The sequence below is a fragment of the Vipera berus genome, assembly GCF_964194415.1.
Source record: "Vipera berus genome assembly, chromosome: Z".
Lineage (NCBI taxonomy): Eukaryota > Metazoa > Chordata > Lepidosauria > Squamata > Viperidae > Vipera > Vipera berus.
The window spans coordinates 83,759,029-83,780,271 of record NC_138205.1 but is presented as its reverse complement, the minus strand read 5'-3'; the positions used below and the strand labels follow the sequence as shown (position 1 = coordinate 83,780,271).

Genomic DNA, 21,243 nt, shown 5'->3' with positions numbered 1-21,243 from the left:
CTCCAAAACAGCATATATTTTCCTGAGCAAGTTTATTCCCTTTGCCTTCCACCAAGACTTATTTTTATAAAATCATCCCATATTTCATTATAATTATTTACTTTAATCATCCCTTTTTTAATTTAATTTCTGTTGTTAATTTATCATTTACTGCCATATTCCATTTTTCATTCAATATTTCTTTGAATATTCCAATTCTATCTCCAATATTTAACCATCACTAAACTAGCTGCCGTTATCAAATTTACAATCAATTCCTGTTTTGCTTCATTTATATCATGTTTTTCCACCAGTAACAGTAATGCGATCCTCAGTGTTATCTAAATTTACCTTCAAAAGTTCTCTAATTTCCCTAAACACCATGTCCCATATGTTTTGTGTGCTATCACAATCCCACCACATATGTTTATATGTTCCAATCTCTTTCTCACACCTCCAGCAAATATTTGTATATTTAACATCTATTTGATTTAATTTGCATGGTGTTAGGTACCACCTCCATATCACTTTATATCCATTTTTCTTAACTTCAACTGACATATTCTTATATACTCTTCTGCTCCAAATATTTTTCCAATCTTTATCATTTATTTCTCCTAAATCTGTTTCCCAGATTAATTTTAAACCTTTTGCCTGATCTTCTAGTTCAGTTAATATTCTGTATATTTTCTCAATTCTTCCTTTACCTGTATGTTCTTCCTTTTCCTCACTGTTGCGGTGGACCGAAAATTGTGTAGTACGCTTGCAGCCCAGGTTGTTATGATGATGAAAATTGATTTATACTTCACAAAAAGCACCACTAATTGGAAATGGAGAATTGATAAAACCTTGTGAGGGACAGAAAGACAATTATTTATCAGTTTATAACAGATATTTTGGTGCAATGAAGCGAATCTCATTAGGTGTCTCCCATTTTTTCCTCTTGGTATTATTGCTTGTATTGGTGCCTTAATTATCTCAATTTTTTAGAATTTTTCAGTTGTCTTGAACTGTTTTTCCTTTTAGGATTTCCATCCATGGAATTCTTCCGCCTTTTCCCTTAGCTCATTGAAAGCAGCTCTCTTGAAGTTTGGAATAATTTAGGTATTTACAGTTCTCCAACCTGGGTTGGATAATCATTAATGTCTATCACTGATATTCTCATTCATGTAATTCCTCAAAGCGTGTTTGTAGGAAAGAGGTATTGAACAAAAGCATTAAACGGATAGTTTTCTGTTACTGGCAGCAAAGGTTTCTTTTTCCAGCAAATATAAATTCAAAAGTGAATTTTCATGTAGTGGTAGCAAGGAAGACTCCCTATAAGCTGGATAATACATAAATTGTGCATCCTCACTTTATTTTGAGATTTTATTTGGACTCAGGATAAAAATGGAAGTGGAAATTGAATATATGTTTGCACATTGTTATGTAGCAATATATACAGTTATGCAATTTTCCCACCAAATTCCCTTTGATATTAGAATGTAAACACAAAGTTGTTAGAACTTTATTATAATTGGTACTGTGTAATGTGGATAAGCAATAAGCACAATATTTAGGAAGTGATTTTAAAGATGGGAGGGGGTAAAAAGCACTTGAAAATTTCCAGGCACTCCGTCTGTGTTTAAAGGCACAATAATAACAAACCTTTAAATTAGCATAAGAGATTTAAGGCATTTCAGGAAAACATTGATTAAATCTGCCAGTGAAATGAATGTGCTTGGTGAATGACCTAATTAGTGTATACTTGGTACTTTTTCACTGCATTGCTTATCACTAATTGCTTTTCTGCTGGTCTCCTGACAAGCAGGGAAAAATAAGAATGAGCGATTTGTTACAAAAACAGTGACGTTCACTTTTAACTCAGTTGAACCTACTGTCAAGTTAATTGAGAAACTGAGCCCAGGAGTTCCATTGCCATTTAGATTATGGAAAACGCAGTTACTCAGTGTCTGACTATGTACACAGATACTTATACTATGAACTTTTTTTACTGTTTCTTTAAGTATGTCTAATCCCTCTTTCTTTATAGATACCCAAACATAAGCAACTGTAGAATGCATAGTTATTCCTCCATTTTCAGGATTAACTTTAATACAGTCCAGCCAAGTTAAAGTAGCCCTTTTATTTCCTTCGAAACAAGGTTTCTGATGGTTTGTAATGGTGATAGACAATATGGATTTAGAAAACTGAATCTTATAGGTGTTAGCCAGGAACTGCTTCCAAGCAGGGTTACTTTAAAGCAGGGGTGTCAAACTCAATTTCATTGAGGGCCACATCAGCATTGCAGTTGCCCTCAGGAGGCCGGGTGGGTATGGGCAGGGTGGGTGTGGCCTACTGGGTGGGCGTGGCTAGAGTGCGTATGGCCTACTGGGTGGGCGTGGCCAGCTCTACATCATTCGCATTAAGGGTGCCTGTGGGGCCTGGTCAGGAGTGGGACAGATCTGAGGGTCTCTGGCAGAAGGAGGGTCTCTGGGCCAGGGCCAAGGCAGTGGGGGCCGTTCCCTCACTGTTTCCAGGATGGCTTCGCGGGCCACATGAAACCACTTTGCGGGCCAGGTCTGGCCCCCGAGCCTTGTGTTTGACATGTCTGCTTTAAAGCAAGGAGTAGAGGAGGATTTTTGCTGGACATAACCCTTATGGCATTCATGGGGAATCTGTAAATAGAGATTGCTTCCCTGGACATCACCAACAGAATGGCTTCCAAAAAAAACTTGAGTCGCAGGAATTTCCATAAGGAATTTAACATTAGAAAGAAAAGGGTGGTGTGTGTGTGTGTGTGTGTGTGTGTGTGTGTGTGTGTCATTCAGTATGACAATAAATTGCCTTTATTTATTGATATGTACTGTATTTGATATTAGAGCAGACTCATTTAAACTGATGAGACTTGAGCTAGTCATGCTATACTTAAACAATAAATAGCATTTGCTGCTATTTACTAATGGAATTTTGTATGTGGAAGTTAATGTAAATATAACTGATGCTTTTGAGAATGAATATTTATGAACACAGGGTCTTTGGAGTTTAGGTTAACGGCTAATTGTATCTACGGAGTTTAAGTTGCATTATAATTCTTCTGTGTGATACTATGTTGATTTTATTGTTTTTAAACTGTATTTGTAAACTGCTTTGAAATCCTAGATTATGTTGTAAATGATTACATTGAAAATAGTCTGTGTTAGTTAAATTACACATTAACATTAAATTAAATTAAATATTTAAGAGAATTGCAAACTCCTCTAAAGTCTGTTCAACCTTCTGCTCTATCAGTGCTTGAAATGCACGGTTTTTTTCCCATGTGAACATAAAAAAAAAAAAAACTAACTGAAAACTTTCTAGCAGATGGTTCATCTCATAAGAACTCCACTTCTGATATTCTGTTCTGGAATTGTATCGGCACAGTTGCCCAAATAATAAAATGCTGTTGAAACCAGCATTGGCAGTGTTAAATATTGATGTGCAGTAAAGCACAAAGCTTTAGAATGTAATATTCTTTTTTATAGTAATAATAGGTGCACAGCTGAGAAATGTGGTACTGTGACATCATTTTAAAAACAGACGAAAATGATAATATAATTAAGCATTCCTAATTGAATCACCATGAGAGAACATATTAACTAACTAGTTTGCCACAGATATTATTAATACTTAAGGGCTAATTTATTGGAAAGATAATATATAGATTGATCCCATATCTACATTTCTGTGAGGCCCCTATAATTCATCTTGAACAAAATTCTTGCAAGAAGCTTTTCATTTGATATGGACAATCCAAATTTATTTTTTCATGATAATTTAAAAAATTAACAAGTTGCCATCCTTTAATGACACCGTAGCTCTGGCACCAAAAGCAGACATCTTAGTTATGATAAGGACAGTTATGTTAATCATGCCATAATATTTTTTGGCTAATTTTATATCTTAATTTGAGAAAGAGATGGCAGATCCTATCAATAGCAGTAGGAGTAAAAAGCCAGCTCAGTATACAATAAATGTACCCTTTCAATTTTTTCTTGCTCTCTTTTTAAATACAGGGATTACATAAGTGGGCTATTTCTTTTGCAATAGGATATTTCAGCTCCTTTTAATAACAACCTGCAACTTTTGTTGCCACCACTGCCACAGTAATCTGAGTAACATTAGGCAAAATTCACAGTGAGCATTCCATCTTTTCTAAATTTATATGGACACAAACCAGTGGAACTTTCCATTATTTCAATGATTATTTTATTTTTATTTATTTTTTATTTAAAAAGTTTTACAATACATTTTGACTTTAATCCCCCCTCCCCCACCCCTATCCAACCCTCCCTATCCCTCTCCCCCACTCCCTCCTCCCCCCCCGACTTCCCAGAGCTAAATACAGGGCATAAAATCAAAAAACAAACATAAAAACCCCTATGTTATCAACAATAAACTATAAATTCTCTCTCTAGCTCATATAAAATGAGTACAAACAATATTAATATTACAAATAAAGTAGAAAAGAAAAAGAGGAAAACAGAAAAAGAGCTTTACTCAAAATAAATTTTCTTAATCCCAGTCCTTATTCCTATTAATTTAAAAAAAAAAAGAAAAGAAAAAAAAACTTTCACCTGCTATTTGCATTCTCCCACCTTTCTCTAATTTCCAAACAAATTCTCAGTTACGGGCCAAAAGCGCCTATCTCTGTTAATCTTAATAATCTCCGACCAAACTAAACTATGATCAAAAATAGTTCTTGCATGTATCACGCCAAATGTCTCGCAGTTCCAAATCATCCTTAAGTTCAAATAAAAGTTCAAATAAAAAGAGTATATATAAAAAAAGATTTAGGCAATCTCTAAGACAACTTGTTGTTAATTAGGAGCTTACATACCCATTCTTAGTTCAACACATACTTTAAGTCCATAACCCTAATATACTTTTCTAGCAAGCAAATAACATCAATCTTAAATTGTGTAAAATATTAAAAAAAAAACTTTCTTTCTCCTCTATAATAATTTTACTCCATTGACATTCTAATCTAAAAATTTAATCAGCAATCTTAACGCCCCAAAACTTTTGGAGCACCTCTGTCATGACCCCCAAAACTTCTTTAGACCGCTCTCCTCCCACATCTTCACTGTAAGCACACTTTGAAGATTCCATAACTTTCTGCTGGTCTTGCTCTTGCTCTCGTCTCGCTCTTCTTAGGGCGGCACGCGTCATCTTCTGGCCTCCTGCAGCAACCGATGAGACTGTGACTTGATCCCCTCCAACACCATTGTCCTCTGTCTGTCTATCTGCAACATCTTGAAGCTTTCCCACACCGTATCCTTTTGCAGCTTCCAAAAATGATAGGGGGGTTGCTTTTAACACATTACTATAAAAATCACGTGCCTGAGCCACAGTAACCAAACGATGTCTTTTACCTTCGTGCGTCGCCACCAATCCAACTGGAATCTCCCATCTAAACTTAATATCACGTTTCTTAAGTTCCTGTACTAGAAATGCAAAATCTTTCCTTCTCCTTAGGATCTTCGGAGGGATCTCTTTTAAAACCAAAACTTCTTGCTCAGCCACTACCAAATTAGTATCATAAGCAGCTTGAATGACTTCATCTCTAATTACTCTCTTTGTAAAATAGACCACCACATCTCTGGGTAACTTCCTCTGTCTTGCAATCCATGAATTTACACGAAAAACGTTGTCCATATTTCCCTCAATTTCAGATGCTGACTGGCCCAGTACCCCTTCCAGAGCCTCAGAAATCAGCTGCTTTAAATCTTCTTTACCATTCTCCTTTAAACCCCTAATTCTAATAGCATACTGCATCTGATTATACTGAACAAGGCTCAATTCTTCGTCCATTTTATCCCTTATATTTTCATTTTCTAATACCTTTGCTTCTAATATAGAGTTCTTTTGACTGAGATCCTCCACTTTTATATCCAGCTGTAGCACACATTCAGCTACGGATTCAACCATAGACAAGATGTCCACCCTCATTGCTCTCAGCTTCTCTTCCATCGTCTTCTCCAATTTCTCCATTTTCTCCTCCATTTTCTCCTCCAGCTTTTTCAACTTTTCATCCATCATATCAGACATCAATTGTGCCTGCTTTCCAAGAGCGTCTTGTAAATCCTTAAGCGTCAATACCGGGGGAGATGCAGGAGGAAGCAAAGCTTGCAATGAGGTCTCTTGCACCAGGGAAGACCCCGCATTCCGAAGAGCTTTAGAAGTTTTAGCCGCCATCTTCCCCCACTTTCACTTATTACGCACTTTCACTTTAAAGCTATAAAGTCCATTGAGCTAGAGAGTAAAAATAAAGAGTCCACTTCACCTTGACCTCCTGTACCGCTCTGCCTGCATCTTGATAATCAAAAGTATTTCCTTTTGGCAGGGGTGGTTGCTAACGCCTGGCTCTGCTCCATAAATCACGGAGCAGAGACGCTGCGCAGCTCGGAGCAACCCAGGCTTCGGGGGGGCTCAATCCTTCAGCCGCCCAAACTCTCAGCTCAGGCGGCCCCGGAGAGCTCAACCCCTACCTGGGGCCTCACCCCCTCCTCTTCTCCCGAGGAGGGGGCTTCAATTCCATCTAAACAGCTGATCGGCGCTGTTTACGATGGAAAAACACAGCTGCGGAGCGGGCAGCCCGAAAACGGCTGTCTTTCAGCGTCGCGTCGCCACCGGAAGTCCATTTCAATGATTATTTTAGAATGAGCAAATGTAGCCTCTATAAATTCTTCTTCAATTTTTCAACAGTTTGGACAGTTGCCCCAAATTCTCTCTTTAGGCTATAAGAAAATTACCAATAACTTGCAAAGAATAAGATTTTTGTATATTGTAATAGTAGTACTACTCTTTAAAAACAATTTATTTTTAAAATTTTATTAAAATATTTTAATAAAGAATAAATAAATAAATAATATTTAATAAAGAAAAATGAAGAATTTATTTTTGTGGGAATTAATGGAGTATTGAGAGTCATAGAAGTTAGATTTTGTAGTAGTGCGAAATCCAGGACATTCTCTGTCCTCTTTGTCCAATCCAACACCACCGTGCCCCATCCAGAATTTCATCAAAGTTGTCTTCTCCAGGGCTTTTTTTCTCATAGAACGGAGTTCTATGGCACCTTTTTTTCTCATAGAACGGAGTTCCGGCACCTTTTTTGGATAGAACCTTGTAGGGTAGGCAAGGCGGGTTGTATGACACATGTGAGTTCCGGCACCTTTTTCTTTTACAAAAAGAGCACTGGTCTTCTCCATTAAAATAATTTCTAAAATATTTTTTCTTCCATCAAATTCAATGGGAACCCCAAAGCCAGAAAATGTAGGAGGCTATTAGTATCCATCAGCAGAAAGCTTCATGAAAGAAAACATTGTTAACTTTCTAGGGAAAATATCATGGTAGCAGGAGAATTTGACCCCTTGCATTGACTAGAATAAAAATTAATCTCCTTTGGAAGCAGCCTTGCAACTGAGAAGCTGGCCAATCCATTGACCAAAGAAGAAGAAGAGTTCAAATTTCTGGTTAAGCAAGACTTCCAAGAATCAAAGATCAACTTTACATTTTGCTTACTGTTTTATTTCTGATACTGATTGCCTCCATTCTTTCTTTGTTCCTCATTTCTCATCTCTTTGTATGGCTTATTGTTTTAAGTAACTGGATGGCAAGGTCTGCTTCTCATGCTTAATTTATTTAAACATCTTTGAGAGATAATTGTTTTATAAATGATATAAAAATGCAGGAAACAAATAATGTATAAATAATAAAGGGAACAAATCTGCTTGAGAACAAGTATTTGGGGAAAAGTGATATTAATCATTCAAAATTCTGTTTATTGGCAAAACGTTGTTAAAACTGTGGATAACAATTTCATTTCTTTGTGACATACCATGAAAAGACTGGCAAAAAGTAAAAATAATAATAATAAAAAGAATATGGTTGAAAAAAAGCTGTTTTCAAAACATGAAATCAGAATGTTAATTGAATTTCCCTGTGTTATTTATATGTTCAGACCAATTACAATAGTTATTCCAGTGATCTTATTAAGAGGATAATTCATAAATGTTCCTTTCAAGCAGAGTTCAAAATGAACAAAAACAAGTTCAGTTTCTGTAGATCATAAATATCTTTTAATCATTTTCCTTTTTTTCTAATCATTTTTGTCCTATGGTTCTGTTATATTACATGCTATACAATTTCTTGTGAAATTTCTATGGGATATGTCACTGTTTTTCATATTGCAGCTGTAGGATTGAAGGTCAGAATCTTATCCAAGTCACCTGTAATTTATATTAGCTTCAGGCTCTCAAGGTTGCCATTCTCATCTTTTCTTCCTCTTTTGTAATAGAAAAGGAAATTAAAAATTTCTTTAAAAATCAACACACCCTCCAGTTTCATTGCAACAGTCATAGATGAAGAAGGGTGATCACATTACCATCATATATCATATCAAGCCTAGGCTTTTTGACAAGAATGGTTGATTCAAGTCTAAACTAACTTTTAGGTTGTCTTCAGTTGGCTCAAAAATAAACTATTCAAAATTTGGAGACAAGGGAAAATTTTGGAATGGGAAGATTGCCTTTTGAAATCAAAAGAAGTAATTCAAGTATTAGTATTATTATTATTTAAAACTTTTATTCATAAAACATGAACTCAGTCAACTGAACACTCAAATTGACTGGCACTAATGGTTGACACGGGTTGCTGCCAGCATCCTAGGTATCAACCAGGTATCTCCTAAAATGTAAGATGTTCCGAGTAGCACAGTTTTTTGTAGCTTTGCTGGAGTTATTGCAGGAAGCTACAATTTCTTGATGTATTTTGCAAAGTTTTTGGACATAGTTCCCAGTGCCCTGATGACAATAGGTATCACCATAATCGGGCAGTTTCAATGGCCAGGTTGCGGTATTTCATAATTTTTTCCAGTTCTTTTTCTTCAACTCTGGCATCTTCTGGTACAGCGATATCAATCAGCTGTATGCTTCAGTTCTCTACAACTGCAATATCTGGCGTGTTGTGTTCCAAATGGCGATCTGTCTGTATTCGGAAGTCCCACAAGATCTTCACCCTCTCATTCTCAACAACATTTTCCACCCTACGTTCCCTTGACTTTTCGGACACAGGCCAGTTGTATTTTTTACACAATACCCAGTGGATTAGTTTAGCAACTTGGTCATGTCTAGCTTTGTAATCACTTTGCGCAATTTTGCTGCACTCACATATTAAATGTGAAACAGTTTCAACTTTGTCGTTGCAAAGTCGGCAATTTGGATTGTCAGTAGATTTTTGTATCTTTGCTTTCATGGCATTAGTTTGTAGTGCTTGTTCTTGAGCAGCCAGTATTAAGCCTTCCATTTCTTTCTTGATGGTTCCCATCTTAAGCCATGCCCATGTCAAGTTGTTATCACATTTTCCTTCAATGTTTTCCAGATGTTGTCCATGCAAAGCTTTGGTTTTCCATCTATTTAATGTCATCCAGCCATTTTTCCTTATATTCTGACTTTGTTTCTGTTATTTTGATAATGCTCTCTGTTTTCACAGCCTGCAGCAATTTTTCTGTACTTTGATTCACATAGTCATTCAAACTTCGTTTTTCTTCTTCTACAGTTTGGTGGATTTGCAGTAGTCCTCTTTCCCCTATACTTCTTGGCAGGTACAATCTGTCGATGTCACTTTGTGGATGTAGAGCATGGTGCATGTTCAAAAGTTTACGCGTTTTCCGGTCTAGGTGTTCCAATTCAGTCAATGTCCAGTTGATAATTCCAGCTGGGTAGCGTATCTCTGGCACTGCCCATATATTAATGGCTTTAATTATATTTCCAGCATTCAGCTTTGATTTTAGTATTTTGCGGACTCTTCTTCTTCTTCTTCTTCTTCTTCTTCTTATTATTATTATTATTATTATTATTATTATTATTATTATTATTATTATTATTATTATTGAATATAAAAATATACTGTCAGGATATTCATCTTTAAGATTATAATTTTGATCTTATCCTTTTGCTTGAATACTTTGGGAAAATGCAAAATGTATTAATATCTACATTTATGAATATTTTAATTTTTAATATTTTTGTACTATGTACTACCTTTTGTATGTACTATGCATATTACTATATTTTGTATGCATACAATATTTGAAAAAAAGTTTATAAATTCATCTTTCTTATGATTAATTCATCATTACATTAATTCAGTAATGTAAGCACATGTTCAATGCCTGCATAACTTCAAATATCTGTGATAATATAGAGAAATAAGATTGAGTCACATCTGCATTTTGTTAATATTTCAATCCAAATCCCAATTGCATCTTTTTAGCACTTTGTAAACATTAACAGCAAGCTAGACTATTATAGAATTATGCCATTGAATTATCATAGGTTTGAGCAGAATTTTCTTTACCCTACATAACTTTCTGAAGTTAGAAATTAAACCATGATATCACATAGACTGTGTGGCATGGGTAGTGATATAAAAAGTTGATTGAACCATTGTCAACTCTTAGTGACCACATAGATTTTGTTTATGACAACTTGTTCCTAACGTGGTCTCCAATGTCTTCTAATTATGCACTCATTGCCATTGTAACATGGCCTTTTATAAAGTTAGCTTAAGCATCCAGTTCTTGTACTGTGGCCTTTTATAAGCTTGAACATCTAGTCCTAGTACTATCTGCTACTAGATGTTCTTGTAAATAGAGAATATCATCTAAGATATCTTGAATATTGTTACCTATATTGAACAGTATTTCAGTATATTTCTTCTATTTTAGTTTGATCTCCTTTGAATAATTTTTTTTTATTCCATTTATATCCCGCCCTTCTCCGAAGACTCAGGGCGGCTTACAATTTAAGAAGCACAAATCAATGTGCTTAGCAATAGCCTTCATTCTATGTATATGCCTGCTTATTAGGGCTTTACTCTCCATTGAGATCCTTAACTGTACCAGTTCAAGATTTGAACCTCTTTCTGAGTTCAGAAATATTTTGAAAGAGTTTACTTGCTTTTCCTTTGATGTTCCATTCAATGTCTTTACATATATTGTTGTAATACTGCTTCTTGTCTGTTCTAACAAGTCTCTGAAACTCTTTGTGAAGTTCCTTTCTGAAATATTTATGTTTCTTAGTTCTGGTTTCTTTTCTTTTAGCAACTTATTTATTCAGTTTTATAATTGTACCTCAAACCAATGATTCTGAATGGAGAACAATCATAAAAACAACTGAAATATAATACAAAAATAAATTAAATACAAATAAAAGCCAAGAGATACAATCCATTTGTTTCAGTATAACCAGAAAATGGGACCCTTCACATACTCAAGACACCAAACCTTGGCACTTGACAGGTCTTCAAGGCCTTCCTAAAGAACAGCAGTATTGTAGCCATCCTGATCTTAAGAGTGACAATGTTTCAAAGGGAAGTTGCTACTTCCTGGTCCCCACCAGCTGATATTCCTTAGCCGATGGTGCCTGGAGCATACCCATTAAACAAGATCAGATTTAATGAATAAAAACTACCAGAAGAAGATGGTCCCTTAGGTCAGGGATCACCAACCTTTCTGGGTTGGTGGCCTGGTGGAAAAGGGAGAGACAGACATCTTTATGTGCAAGTGTGCACACACGCAGATGTGGCTGTGTGTGCGCGAATGGAGCTGTGAGAATGCGCACTCCACAAATGGTGCTGCTAGCACTGATGTGCAGCTCGGCTACTGCTGGCACGTAGCTTGCAGCTTGGCTACCGCCAGTGAGAGGCTCACAGCTCACTGCTCAGCTAGTGCTGCCAAGAGGCTTGCGGCTCGACGTGTTATATGTTAAATATTAATGATAAGTGTTAAGAGTTGGAAGAATGTTAACGTTGTATGAGGTAAATACTGTGACAGGATTACACGCGGTAGCTTTTGACAGCTGTCAAAAGCTGCCGCCGGCAAAGGCGCATGTGCAGCCAGCTGACAGATCTCCGCTGTCAACGCAGCTCTCCACCACACATGCGCAACCCACCACGAGGACGCAAGCTGTCAAAACACACACCAGAGCCGATTGGCCCAGCAGTCCCGGCGGGAGAAGAATGAGCAGCGGATTGGCACAGCCAGCCAGCTGCCAGCTATAAAAGAGCTGAAGCTGAGCACCTAGGTGTCCGGTACCTCAATAAACTGTTAGACCCAGCCATCTGTCTCCGAGTGGTCTTTGAGCCACTTCACGACTAGTGCCAGATTATGACTCAGCTCACACTGGCGAGCACCTCACAGCTCGTGGCTCAGCTAGTGCTTGCTTGAGGCTCAGGGCTCATGGCTCAGCTAATGCTGACGCAAGGACAGAGGATGAGCATGTACACATGCATGCGTGCACTGGCCAGCCACTCACATGGTCCAGTGGCCAAGAGGCCACAACCCACTACTGGCCTCATAGGTTGAGGACCTCTGCCTTAGGTAATCCATCACAAAGGCTTTAAAGATAATTACCAGCACCTTGAATTGCACTTGGAAATACTCTAGCAACCAATGTAATCCCCGAAGCAGTTGTGTTATTTGTGGTGAAGCTTTTGCAATGCTGTTCAGGGGCAGCCCCATGAAGACTATGTGGCTGTAGTTCAATTACTATAATTTACCTGGACATCCAATTTGCTGTGTTGTCTTTCTTGACATTTGGCAGGGTTTCTTTTCACAATCATCTTTAACAACATCTTTAAATTTATTCCATAATTCCTCTGGTTCTTTTATCAGTGAGTTTCAGGACTGTTGAGGCCCTAATGTTCTTCTTGAAAAATGTGGATATGTGTTCAAGATTATATTGAGGAAACTGACAGGTTTTCTCCTCTTCTTTAGCTTAACTTGAAATTTGCACACGAGCAGTTTGAGATGTGTTCTACAGTCAGCACCATTTCTTTGGTACTATAATTGAACTCCAGTGTCCAATTCCAGTCTCCAGTCACAAGCAGTACACCTTGCTTGCATGGTTTGTTAAGTTCAAATTGAACTAGATTATAACACTCATCAACCTCTTCTACTTCTGCATCAGTAGTAGACCATAAACCTGAATGATTGCGATATTAAAGGGTTGTCCATGAAGTATGATCAATAATATACATTCATTGATTGTAACAAACTACTGCTGTTGTTATATTCTTCCTAACTATAAAAGCAATACTGTTCCTGTTTTTCATATCCTGAGTAATAAACAATGTGATCTTCTCATTGAGAGTGAGCAATTCAGATGCTTAAGATGTTAGTTTGTAGTCTTTCATTTTATCTTTAGCTGTGTTGAATTTTCCTATATCTGTGTTTCTTACATTTCATGTTCTTCTGTCTTTATAGTTTCTGATTTTATTTTCCTGATTGACATCAGCAACTTAGATGTCCTGAAGGTTTTAATCTAGCCATATCATAAATGCTGTTTATATTCTGAAAGATCCTCAGCAATTCGTCAGTAGCGTGTTGAGTGCCATCCAACTTGAGAGGCCCATCATCCAGCACTACTTTGTCAATCATGTTCTATTTTCTGCCGTGTGGTTTTCTTGTTAAAAGTACAGGAATAGTTTACCATTGCCTTCCCCCACATGGTATGAGTTGATGCCTTTTCCGTTGTCACCAAAGTAAACATCTGCCTGCAGCATATTCCTATTTGGCTGCTGCCCAATATAGATGTCTGTTTGCTTTGGCTGGCAGCAGGGACAACTTTCACTCATTGTGTGACCCTGCTTGGGAATATATACTCTTGGCATATACTTGTGGTGTTCTTTGCTCATATTGCCCAAGAGCACCTCCTCCCTATCATCATAAAGCAGCACAGCTGGATTGGGGGCATAAAAAGGACCGAAAGGTTAATGAAAATCAAGCTCTTGAACTCTTTTTCCTTTTTCAGCAGACATTGTTCACAGGGTAATAATTTGGAAACAGTTTCACTTCAAAAACCTTTAGAGCTAAACTGCAGCTATTACTAAATCTTTTTTTCCAATAAGTAAGATCGATTTTTTTCCAGATTCATTAAAGAAAAAAAACTATAAACAAATAAAACAATTTTTGACAAAAGCAAATTGATTTTATGGCTCAATGTACACATCTGTACATCTTTTATGTCTATATCTGCTGGGAAAACACTATGGAACTTAAGATATCTTGGATATTTTGGTTCTTACTGATAATTTCTTTAAGCTTATTTTGTCTATATTTTAGCACTTACATTTATTATTTATTTCTTCTGCATATTTTATTAGGAATGAAATATCTATATACAGTGCATTCAAAAAGTATTCAGACACCCTTCACTTTTGTCAATTTTGTTTTGCTACAGCAAAATTTTGTTTTTACTTTGGCATTATGGGGTACTGAGTGTAGATTAATGAGAAAAAATGGATTTCAACAAATGTAGAATCAAGCTGAAGCATAACAAAATTGACAAAAGTGAAAGGGGGTCTGAATACTTTCTGAATACACTGTAAATGTATTTAGTTACCCACTTAATTTGCATGTTTCAAATTTCAGTTTGAATTTTCTATTTTGAAGCAGTTCCCATTGAGTTAAATATGAGAAATAAATGTTTACAGGTTATTTACAGGAAGCGTATCATAAAAATTACGATTTTTATTATACCATTGCAATTTCTTAAAACAGGATTTATATATTTGCAATATATGGAATTAATTGAAGTACTTAGATTCATTTATTTCATTTCTTCTTCTTTTAATACATGCATGAGATACTAATACATTTAAAGTGCATTAAATGCTGTAGCATATTTATGATTGCCTTGTATGTGGATGCATATTGATCTAGTAAATGGAGATGTCTGCCTGAAGCTATTAGCATTCTAGTACTAAATACTATTATAGCTTTTGAGGTGGGTGCAAGCTCTTTAGATTGCACAGTCATTACAAAAAAATGAAGCTGTGGCCTTTCTCAAATGAATACATTGCGTACATTCCAAAAAATATTCACATACCTGATATGAAGGAAGATTCCAAAATTAGGTTCAGTTCAATAATTCTGTATTTCATCATTCTGTTAGAAATTTTTGAAAATGTTGCAACAAAAGTATAATTTTCTGTAGCTAAAAAAAGGAATGAATTGCTTGGTTACAATATTTTGTAGAGTCATCATTGTTATCCCACAATCAGATTCAACAAGTAAGCTATTCTGGACAAATAATCAGTTTTCTTGAAGTGTCCATTGACTTTTAAAGGTCCCAGGTTTATTTTTGGCATCTCCAGTTATAAGGATCAAATGCAGGGGAAAGAGAGCCATTTGCTGAACACTCCGGAAAATTGTTGCCAGAGCAGGCAATAAAATTTCACTTATTCATTCCTTGGTCTGGCTTAATACAAAACAGGTCATGTCTTACTTAACATTTCATCCGCGACTGTCGAAACTCATCCAAAATCTTGAAGTAGCCGTTGATATTTAAACATTATTTAATTTTTAAATAATACATTGTTGATAGGAAAGATTTGGTAAAATAGTTTGTTCTTTATGTATATTAATGAATGCTACTTTTTTCCTCCCTCTCAAAAGGTTACGGTTTTGTAGATTTTGATAGTCCAGCAGCTGCACAGAAAGCTGTAGCATCTCTTAAAGCAAATGGTGTGCAAGCTCAGATGGCTAAGGTAAGATTAATGCGTAAACATTGCTTGATTGTACTGCTTTACTTTAATATAATGTGATATTAGTTTATAGTGAAAATTCAGATTATTTTTGTCATTCTTTTCAGAATCAAAATGATCTTGCCTTATCCATTTATAGAATTTTTATTTTCTCCTCTACTGATTTGTTTATCTCTTGGTCATCACCAGTCTTTATGCATTTATAAATGTTGGATGCTCCCCCCCTTTTTGCATCTAAAATTTATCTTGCAAAGAACAAAAATGCAGTACCATAAAGCATTAGTGCCAAGGCTCCTTGAACCACTTCAGATTTCCTTCTGATCATTAACATGTTAAATATGAAAGTTAAATATTGGACAAGAAGAAAAGAACTATATGTTGCACAAGAAACATCTAGGTTGGATATGGTCCGAGACTTCAGATCTTAAGGAAGACTTTATACTTCATGGATAGCTGGTGCAAATAGTTGCTGGAAATATGTAACACTTTTAGCTGTAACAAGGTGGCCAGTTGAAAAACATATTTAGGATAAATAAGTACCCAAAGGTCAATAACTATTGACAGCATTCTATTTTGATAAAATGCCTGGCATATTTTCATGTATGGAGCTCATCCTTTGTAAAGTAGGAAATGTCTGTATTTGCATTTAACAATGAAGATTTAAATAGCCTGGTGTTTGTTTATGCTTGCCCAGAAGTTTACTGTCATGAAACACTTGTAGAATCCATTGCTATTTTCTTTTAAATGATCCAGTTGAAATGACATTTCATTGTTTGGTATTGGGACCACAATCAAAAAAGGAAAATTAGATATTGTGCATTATCCCAAGTAATGTTTCTCAATAGTATGCATTTGATTAGTAAAAAATATTAATAAGGATTCTTTTATTCTGTTTGTGCCCTTTGCACATAGAAGACTAAAATACAGTATAAGGAATTTCTCTAACAGTTATGAATGTCTTAATTCATACTACCATGTATGCGATATAAAATAAGAATTAGATTTCTGTATTTTTAGTCTGAAGTTCTTGTTAATGTAATAGATGAGCCCTTATTTGTTTGTGCACCATTTCCAAAGCCAGATTGTATTTTTGACTAAATATTTAGTACAATTGAAGAGTTCACACTTACAAGAAATCTCCTTTGTGAGGACTGGTGTTTTAGGCTAAATTCTACTTAGGTTTGATTACATCAAAGATTGCATTATTAGACCATTCGTATAGTAGTGGACCACTGTAACAGATTTTTAAAATCCTGATTTATTAATTGTCTTATTTGTTTACAGTGATCACTGTACACCTTCTGCAATTAATGTATGGTTTGGTGATGTAATTTAATTTGTGTAAAATGAACATTCTAGAACAGCCAACTGTTGCTACCAAGATGGTACTTTTGTCAAAATATTTGACAAGACCGTTGTCTTTGAAATTTGATACTTTTAAATGTTTTCTTTGCTTGCAATATTTTTCTAAACAAGAATCTTATTTTATATTGTTCTGTTTCTTAACATTTTTCAGTGAATTAATAAAAACCCACCGTTGAAATTTTTCTGAGGATGCTTATGGAAATCAGCTGGTAGGTTGAATGATGAAATGGTGATGCCAACCAAAATAGGCATCTCAAGGCAAAAGCATGAAATATTGATGCAGTTTAGAAATTTCATAGTTTCTTTACCTGAGAAACTCACATTATGTATTTCCAATTAAGTAAATCTCAAAAGGTCACCGTGTATCTACATTTCAGTTCTAACTAAAACTAATAAGGCAGAGGTGGGAAGGTGAGGTCTTTTATGTCTTATTGAATTGCAACTGTCAATATCACTAGACTGTATGATCCATGGGGGAGGGCCAATGAAGCAAGTGATATTAAATAGCGTTATGCAAATGACAGAAACATACAGTTCATTTTATTTGTGAGTTGATATTATGACTTCAGCATCAGCTTGATGTCTTCTTGAGTATCTTTGAGTAGATGACAATTGATTCTGAATCTCCTACTCTTTTCTCTCCTACCAAAAAAACTTTTATATATGTTTAGATGTTGTAAATTACTATAGTAAAAAGTTGCCTTTTTTCTTTTGAGGAAATGTGTTGCTGGTTTTTTTTAATTCCAATCAGCTTGGAATAAATAGCTATAGATAGGCAATGTAGAAGTCACTGGAAAGGACAGAGATATATCAGAGAACACCAAGACAATTGATATTCTATTTTCCTCTGAAGTAGACCTCCTAGGAGTTAAATGATTACTTTTGATGAAATTTGAGAACTTTAAAAAAAATAAATCTAAAGTGGATATGTTTGTATCCTATGCAAACATGTCAAAGTACAAAGACCCTGAAAAGGTGAGGAATCCGAATTTACTACTTTATCCTTATGTGATAATAATGTATACATGGCAATACAATATACAATATACACACTAACACTAACACTTGCATACAGTTTAAACTTTTATACAGAATGCCTACTCTTAATTCAGTGATACAAATCAGAAGATATTATGTCATGAACAAATGTATTTAGTCACATCAAAATAATTTGGATGAATCCAATAATTTAATTACTATATCAGTGAATATAAAACAAAACCATTTTTGCAGATAATATACACATCCTTTTTCGTGTCCATCACTCATTCAAAAATCCAAATAGTCTTTATCAATACTGTACAATATATAAAATCACTTGTACTCACTTATTCATTTTAATAGTCAAAATTAAATGGAAATATCTCCTACAACTCACTCAAAACATTTATAAAATATAAAACAAAACATTTTTTACAAATAATACAAACATCCTTTCCCCTCTCCATCTGAGTCTATGCTCAGTTTCAAAGTAGGAAGCAGTTGGAAAATGAAACAATGAGAAAATACTGATGTATACATGGGCTCAGCCCAATTTACTTACAGGGTTATGGTCAAGAAATATAGAAGAACAGTGCACTATGCAGGTGCCCTGAGTTCCTGAATAAAAATAGGTATATGTTATGCATGTTTGTGTGCCACAGAAGGAATATATAAAGTACCGGTAATAAAAATATCCAGACTTTTCTTCATATACCTTAACATTGTTGCTTCTTTAGAACCATATGATGAATAATCTGCTTGCTGCTGGATAAAGAAGGACTAAAGGATTGCATGACTGACTGGCAAAAAATGTCATGGAATATTGAAAATGAAGATCAGGTGACTACTGAAGGAGTAGCTAGCAGCGCTGAAGCAAGCACAACTTTCCCAAGTTTCATTGCTTCATTAAAAAATGGAGTTCAGGTTTTAGGAGTAGCTAGTAGCACAGAAACAGCCACAAAGTTTTATTGCTTCAGGAGTCATGGGTTCTGCATTGTGAACATATTCTGTAAGTTAGCCTATTTGAGGTACCTTGGTTCAAAAATTTTGTCTATGATTCATCGTTTCACCTATATAACGATCATGTCACTGATAGTTTTAGTAACATATAGATACATAGTTACAAATAAATCAAGGTACCCAACATGTCCATTTTCACAATAACTCTATGAGGTAGGTTCGGCTGACAGATGATTTCCTAGTCATCCAGCCAGCCTTCAGGCTTAAAATAGATCCAGAACTTACAGTCCCCGTTTCTAGGATAGCAACTTAACCACTACATCAAATTGGTTCTCTTTCATGCAAAAGCTTGGCTAAGGCTGACATATATTTTAATTAATGCTGTGAATGTTCATCATCTTAATTCTTAAAAATCATGCTTTTTCTAACAATTTCTTCCATTAGTTACTGTAAATATTTAAAGGAAGAATTTTCCAAGTTTTTCTACGACATAGAATTAATTAATCAATTAATCAATCATTATCCAGAATTACACATTAAAATCCATACTCCCCACCACTTATTACAACTTCCTTAATAATTTTATTTTTTAGGAGCAAGAATAATGAGTTCCTGCATAACTTAGTCTTCTACTTCTACCTTCATCAACCTTTTGATAACCTTTATAGTATAATTTTGTAGTATTTTTCAACTACAACTCAGACCAACAAAATCTTGTTCCGATTTTACATCACATGTTATAGTGGACTGAGATTTAGTAAAATAATAATGCATATACTTAATTTCGAGTAGCTTTAGATAAATATATACATGTGTACCTAAATATCACTGCATGCTAAATAAAGAGCCAATTACAGAGATTAACTTTTATGATATTTAGCATTATTTTCAGTGAAGGCATTCCATACGTTTCACTAAGATTTCTCAGTTGGTATATATTTAAAGATTTATTTGTACAAATATCTCCATATATTTAAAGAATTAATGCAACCAAAACAATAGCAAACATAATATTGTAGCCAACGTAGAATAAAACCTCTCTGGATTTTCTTCTGTATAATAAAGAAATTATGTATTTTGTTTAATGAGAAAACAAAAGACCTAGACTGACTACATTCTCTCATCAGGCAGAAGAACAAAGTAAGGTAGTAACTGTGAGAACTTTTTTTAGGCATGCGCACAACACTGTTTAAAACCAAAACATTGGCTGGACATAGCTGGAGTCACTATGGTTACATGATAAGATAATACACAGGTGCAGAGCAGAAAGAGATGTACACTTAGGAATGAGCAAAGCTGGCAAAACTAAAAAACACGCAGTGACATGTACATGAATGAATACATGCACTTTTTCTTCATGAATGAATCATGTGTAATTGTGTACAAGTGTGTGGGGGAGGAGAGTCTCTAGGTGCCCTGGAAAGGACAGGGTAGAGCACAGGTCGGCAACCCGCAGCTCCGGAGCCATCTCTTGCGGCTCCCAATCCTCCTCCGCCATGTGCAGTTCCGAAAAAAAGTGGGACTAAAAAAGTTCAACCAATCAGTTCAAACTTCTGACAAAAAAAAAACACCTCGTGAAGTTTGAATTGATTGGTTTGTGGGACTGCCCACAAACTTCTTTGCTTCCTCAGACTGCATGTGGTGGCAGCGGAGGAAGAGACGGGAGGACCAGGCTTTCTTTTCTACCTGCTGCACGGGTAAGGGCAGCCAGTCTCGGGGTGCCCCAGGCCCACCTCTTCCCTGCCTGGTAGGTCTCCCCTCGCCCTGCTCCGCTGCTGCCTCTGCTAGCCCGGGGGGTGGTGGTGGATGTAACTGTGGATCCGGCTGCCTGGGTCTTGGTGGCAGTAGAGGCGGTGGTTTCTCTCGCTGTGCCCTGCACTCACCTGCCCTCCCATCTATAGGTGAGTGGGCCCGGACCGGTCAGAGGGGGCACTATTTACCCCTCCCCAAGCGACTGTAGCCAGTGCTCTTGCTGGCAGCATTGGCACCCCTCCCGTAGCCATTTCTCCAGGAACCCGGAGGCATCCCCACCGCTGCATGTTGCCTCGGCCTGCCTCTTCCCTGCCCGGAAGAGTTCTGTTTATTAAAATAGCTGCATATAGCAAGTTTGTGGTTTTCGTAATGAAACAGCTGCATTAGCTTAATGAAATAGCTATATTAGCTTGATTTGTTTGAATACAAATCAAATTGCTGTTGTTAAATTTAAAGCTCTGACTATTTTAGAAGATCTGTATTTTCCCATTTGTTGAGATCCTTCTGAGAGGCCTTCTTGCACATTCCACAAGTATCTCTCTGTCTAGCTGTGACTGTAGCCTAGGTTCTAGAACTCTCTTCCAAGGAAGATCTGACTCACTTCCAAAGAACAACTCATTAGATGTTAGCTACTCTTTG

The 21,243-nt window shown here is 36.0% G+C and overlaps 1 protein-coding gene across 1 annotated transcript in view; it reads left to right on the top strand.

The window, feature by feature from the left end:
- The window catches only part of RBMS3 (RNA binding motif single stranded interacting protein 3), a gene marked incomplete at its 3' end in the record, with an annotated part of 509,930 nt that overhangs the window by 244,119 nt on the left and 244,568 nt on the right, over positions 1–21,243 (top strand). The window contains exon 4 of the mRNA XM_081344341.1: positions 15,458–15,549. Within this exon, the coding sequence (XP_081200467.1) occupies positions 15,458–15,549 (92 nt within the window). The remainder of the gene's footprint in view (positions 1–15,457; positions 15,550–21,243) is intronic.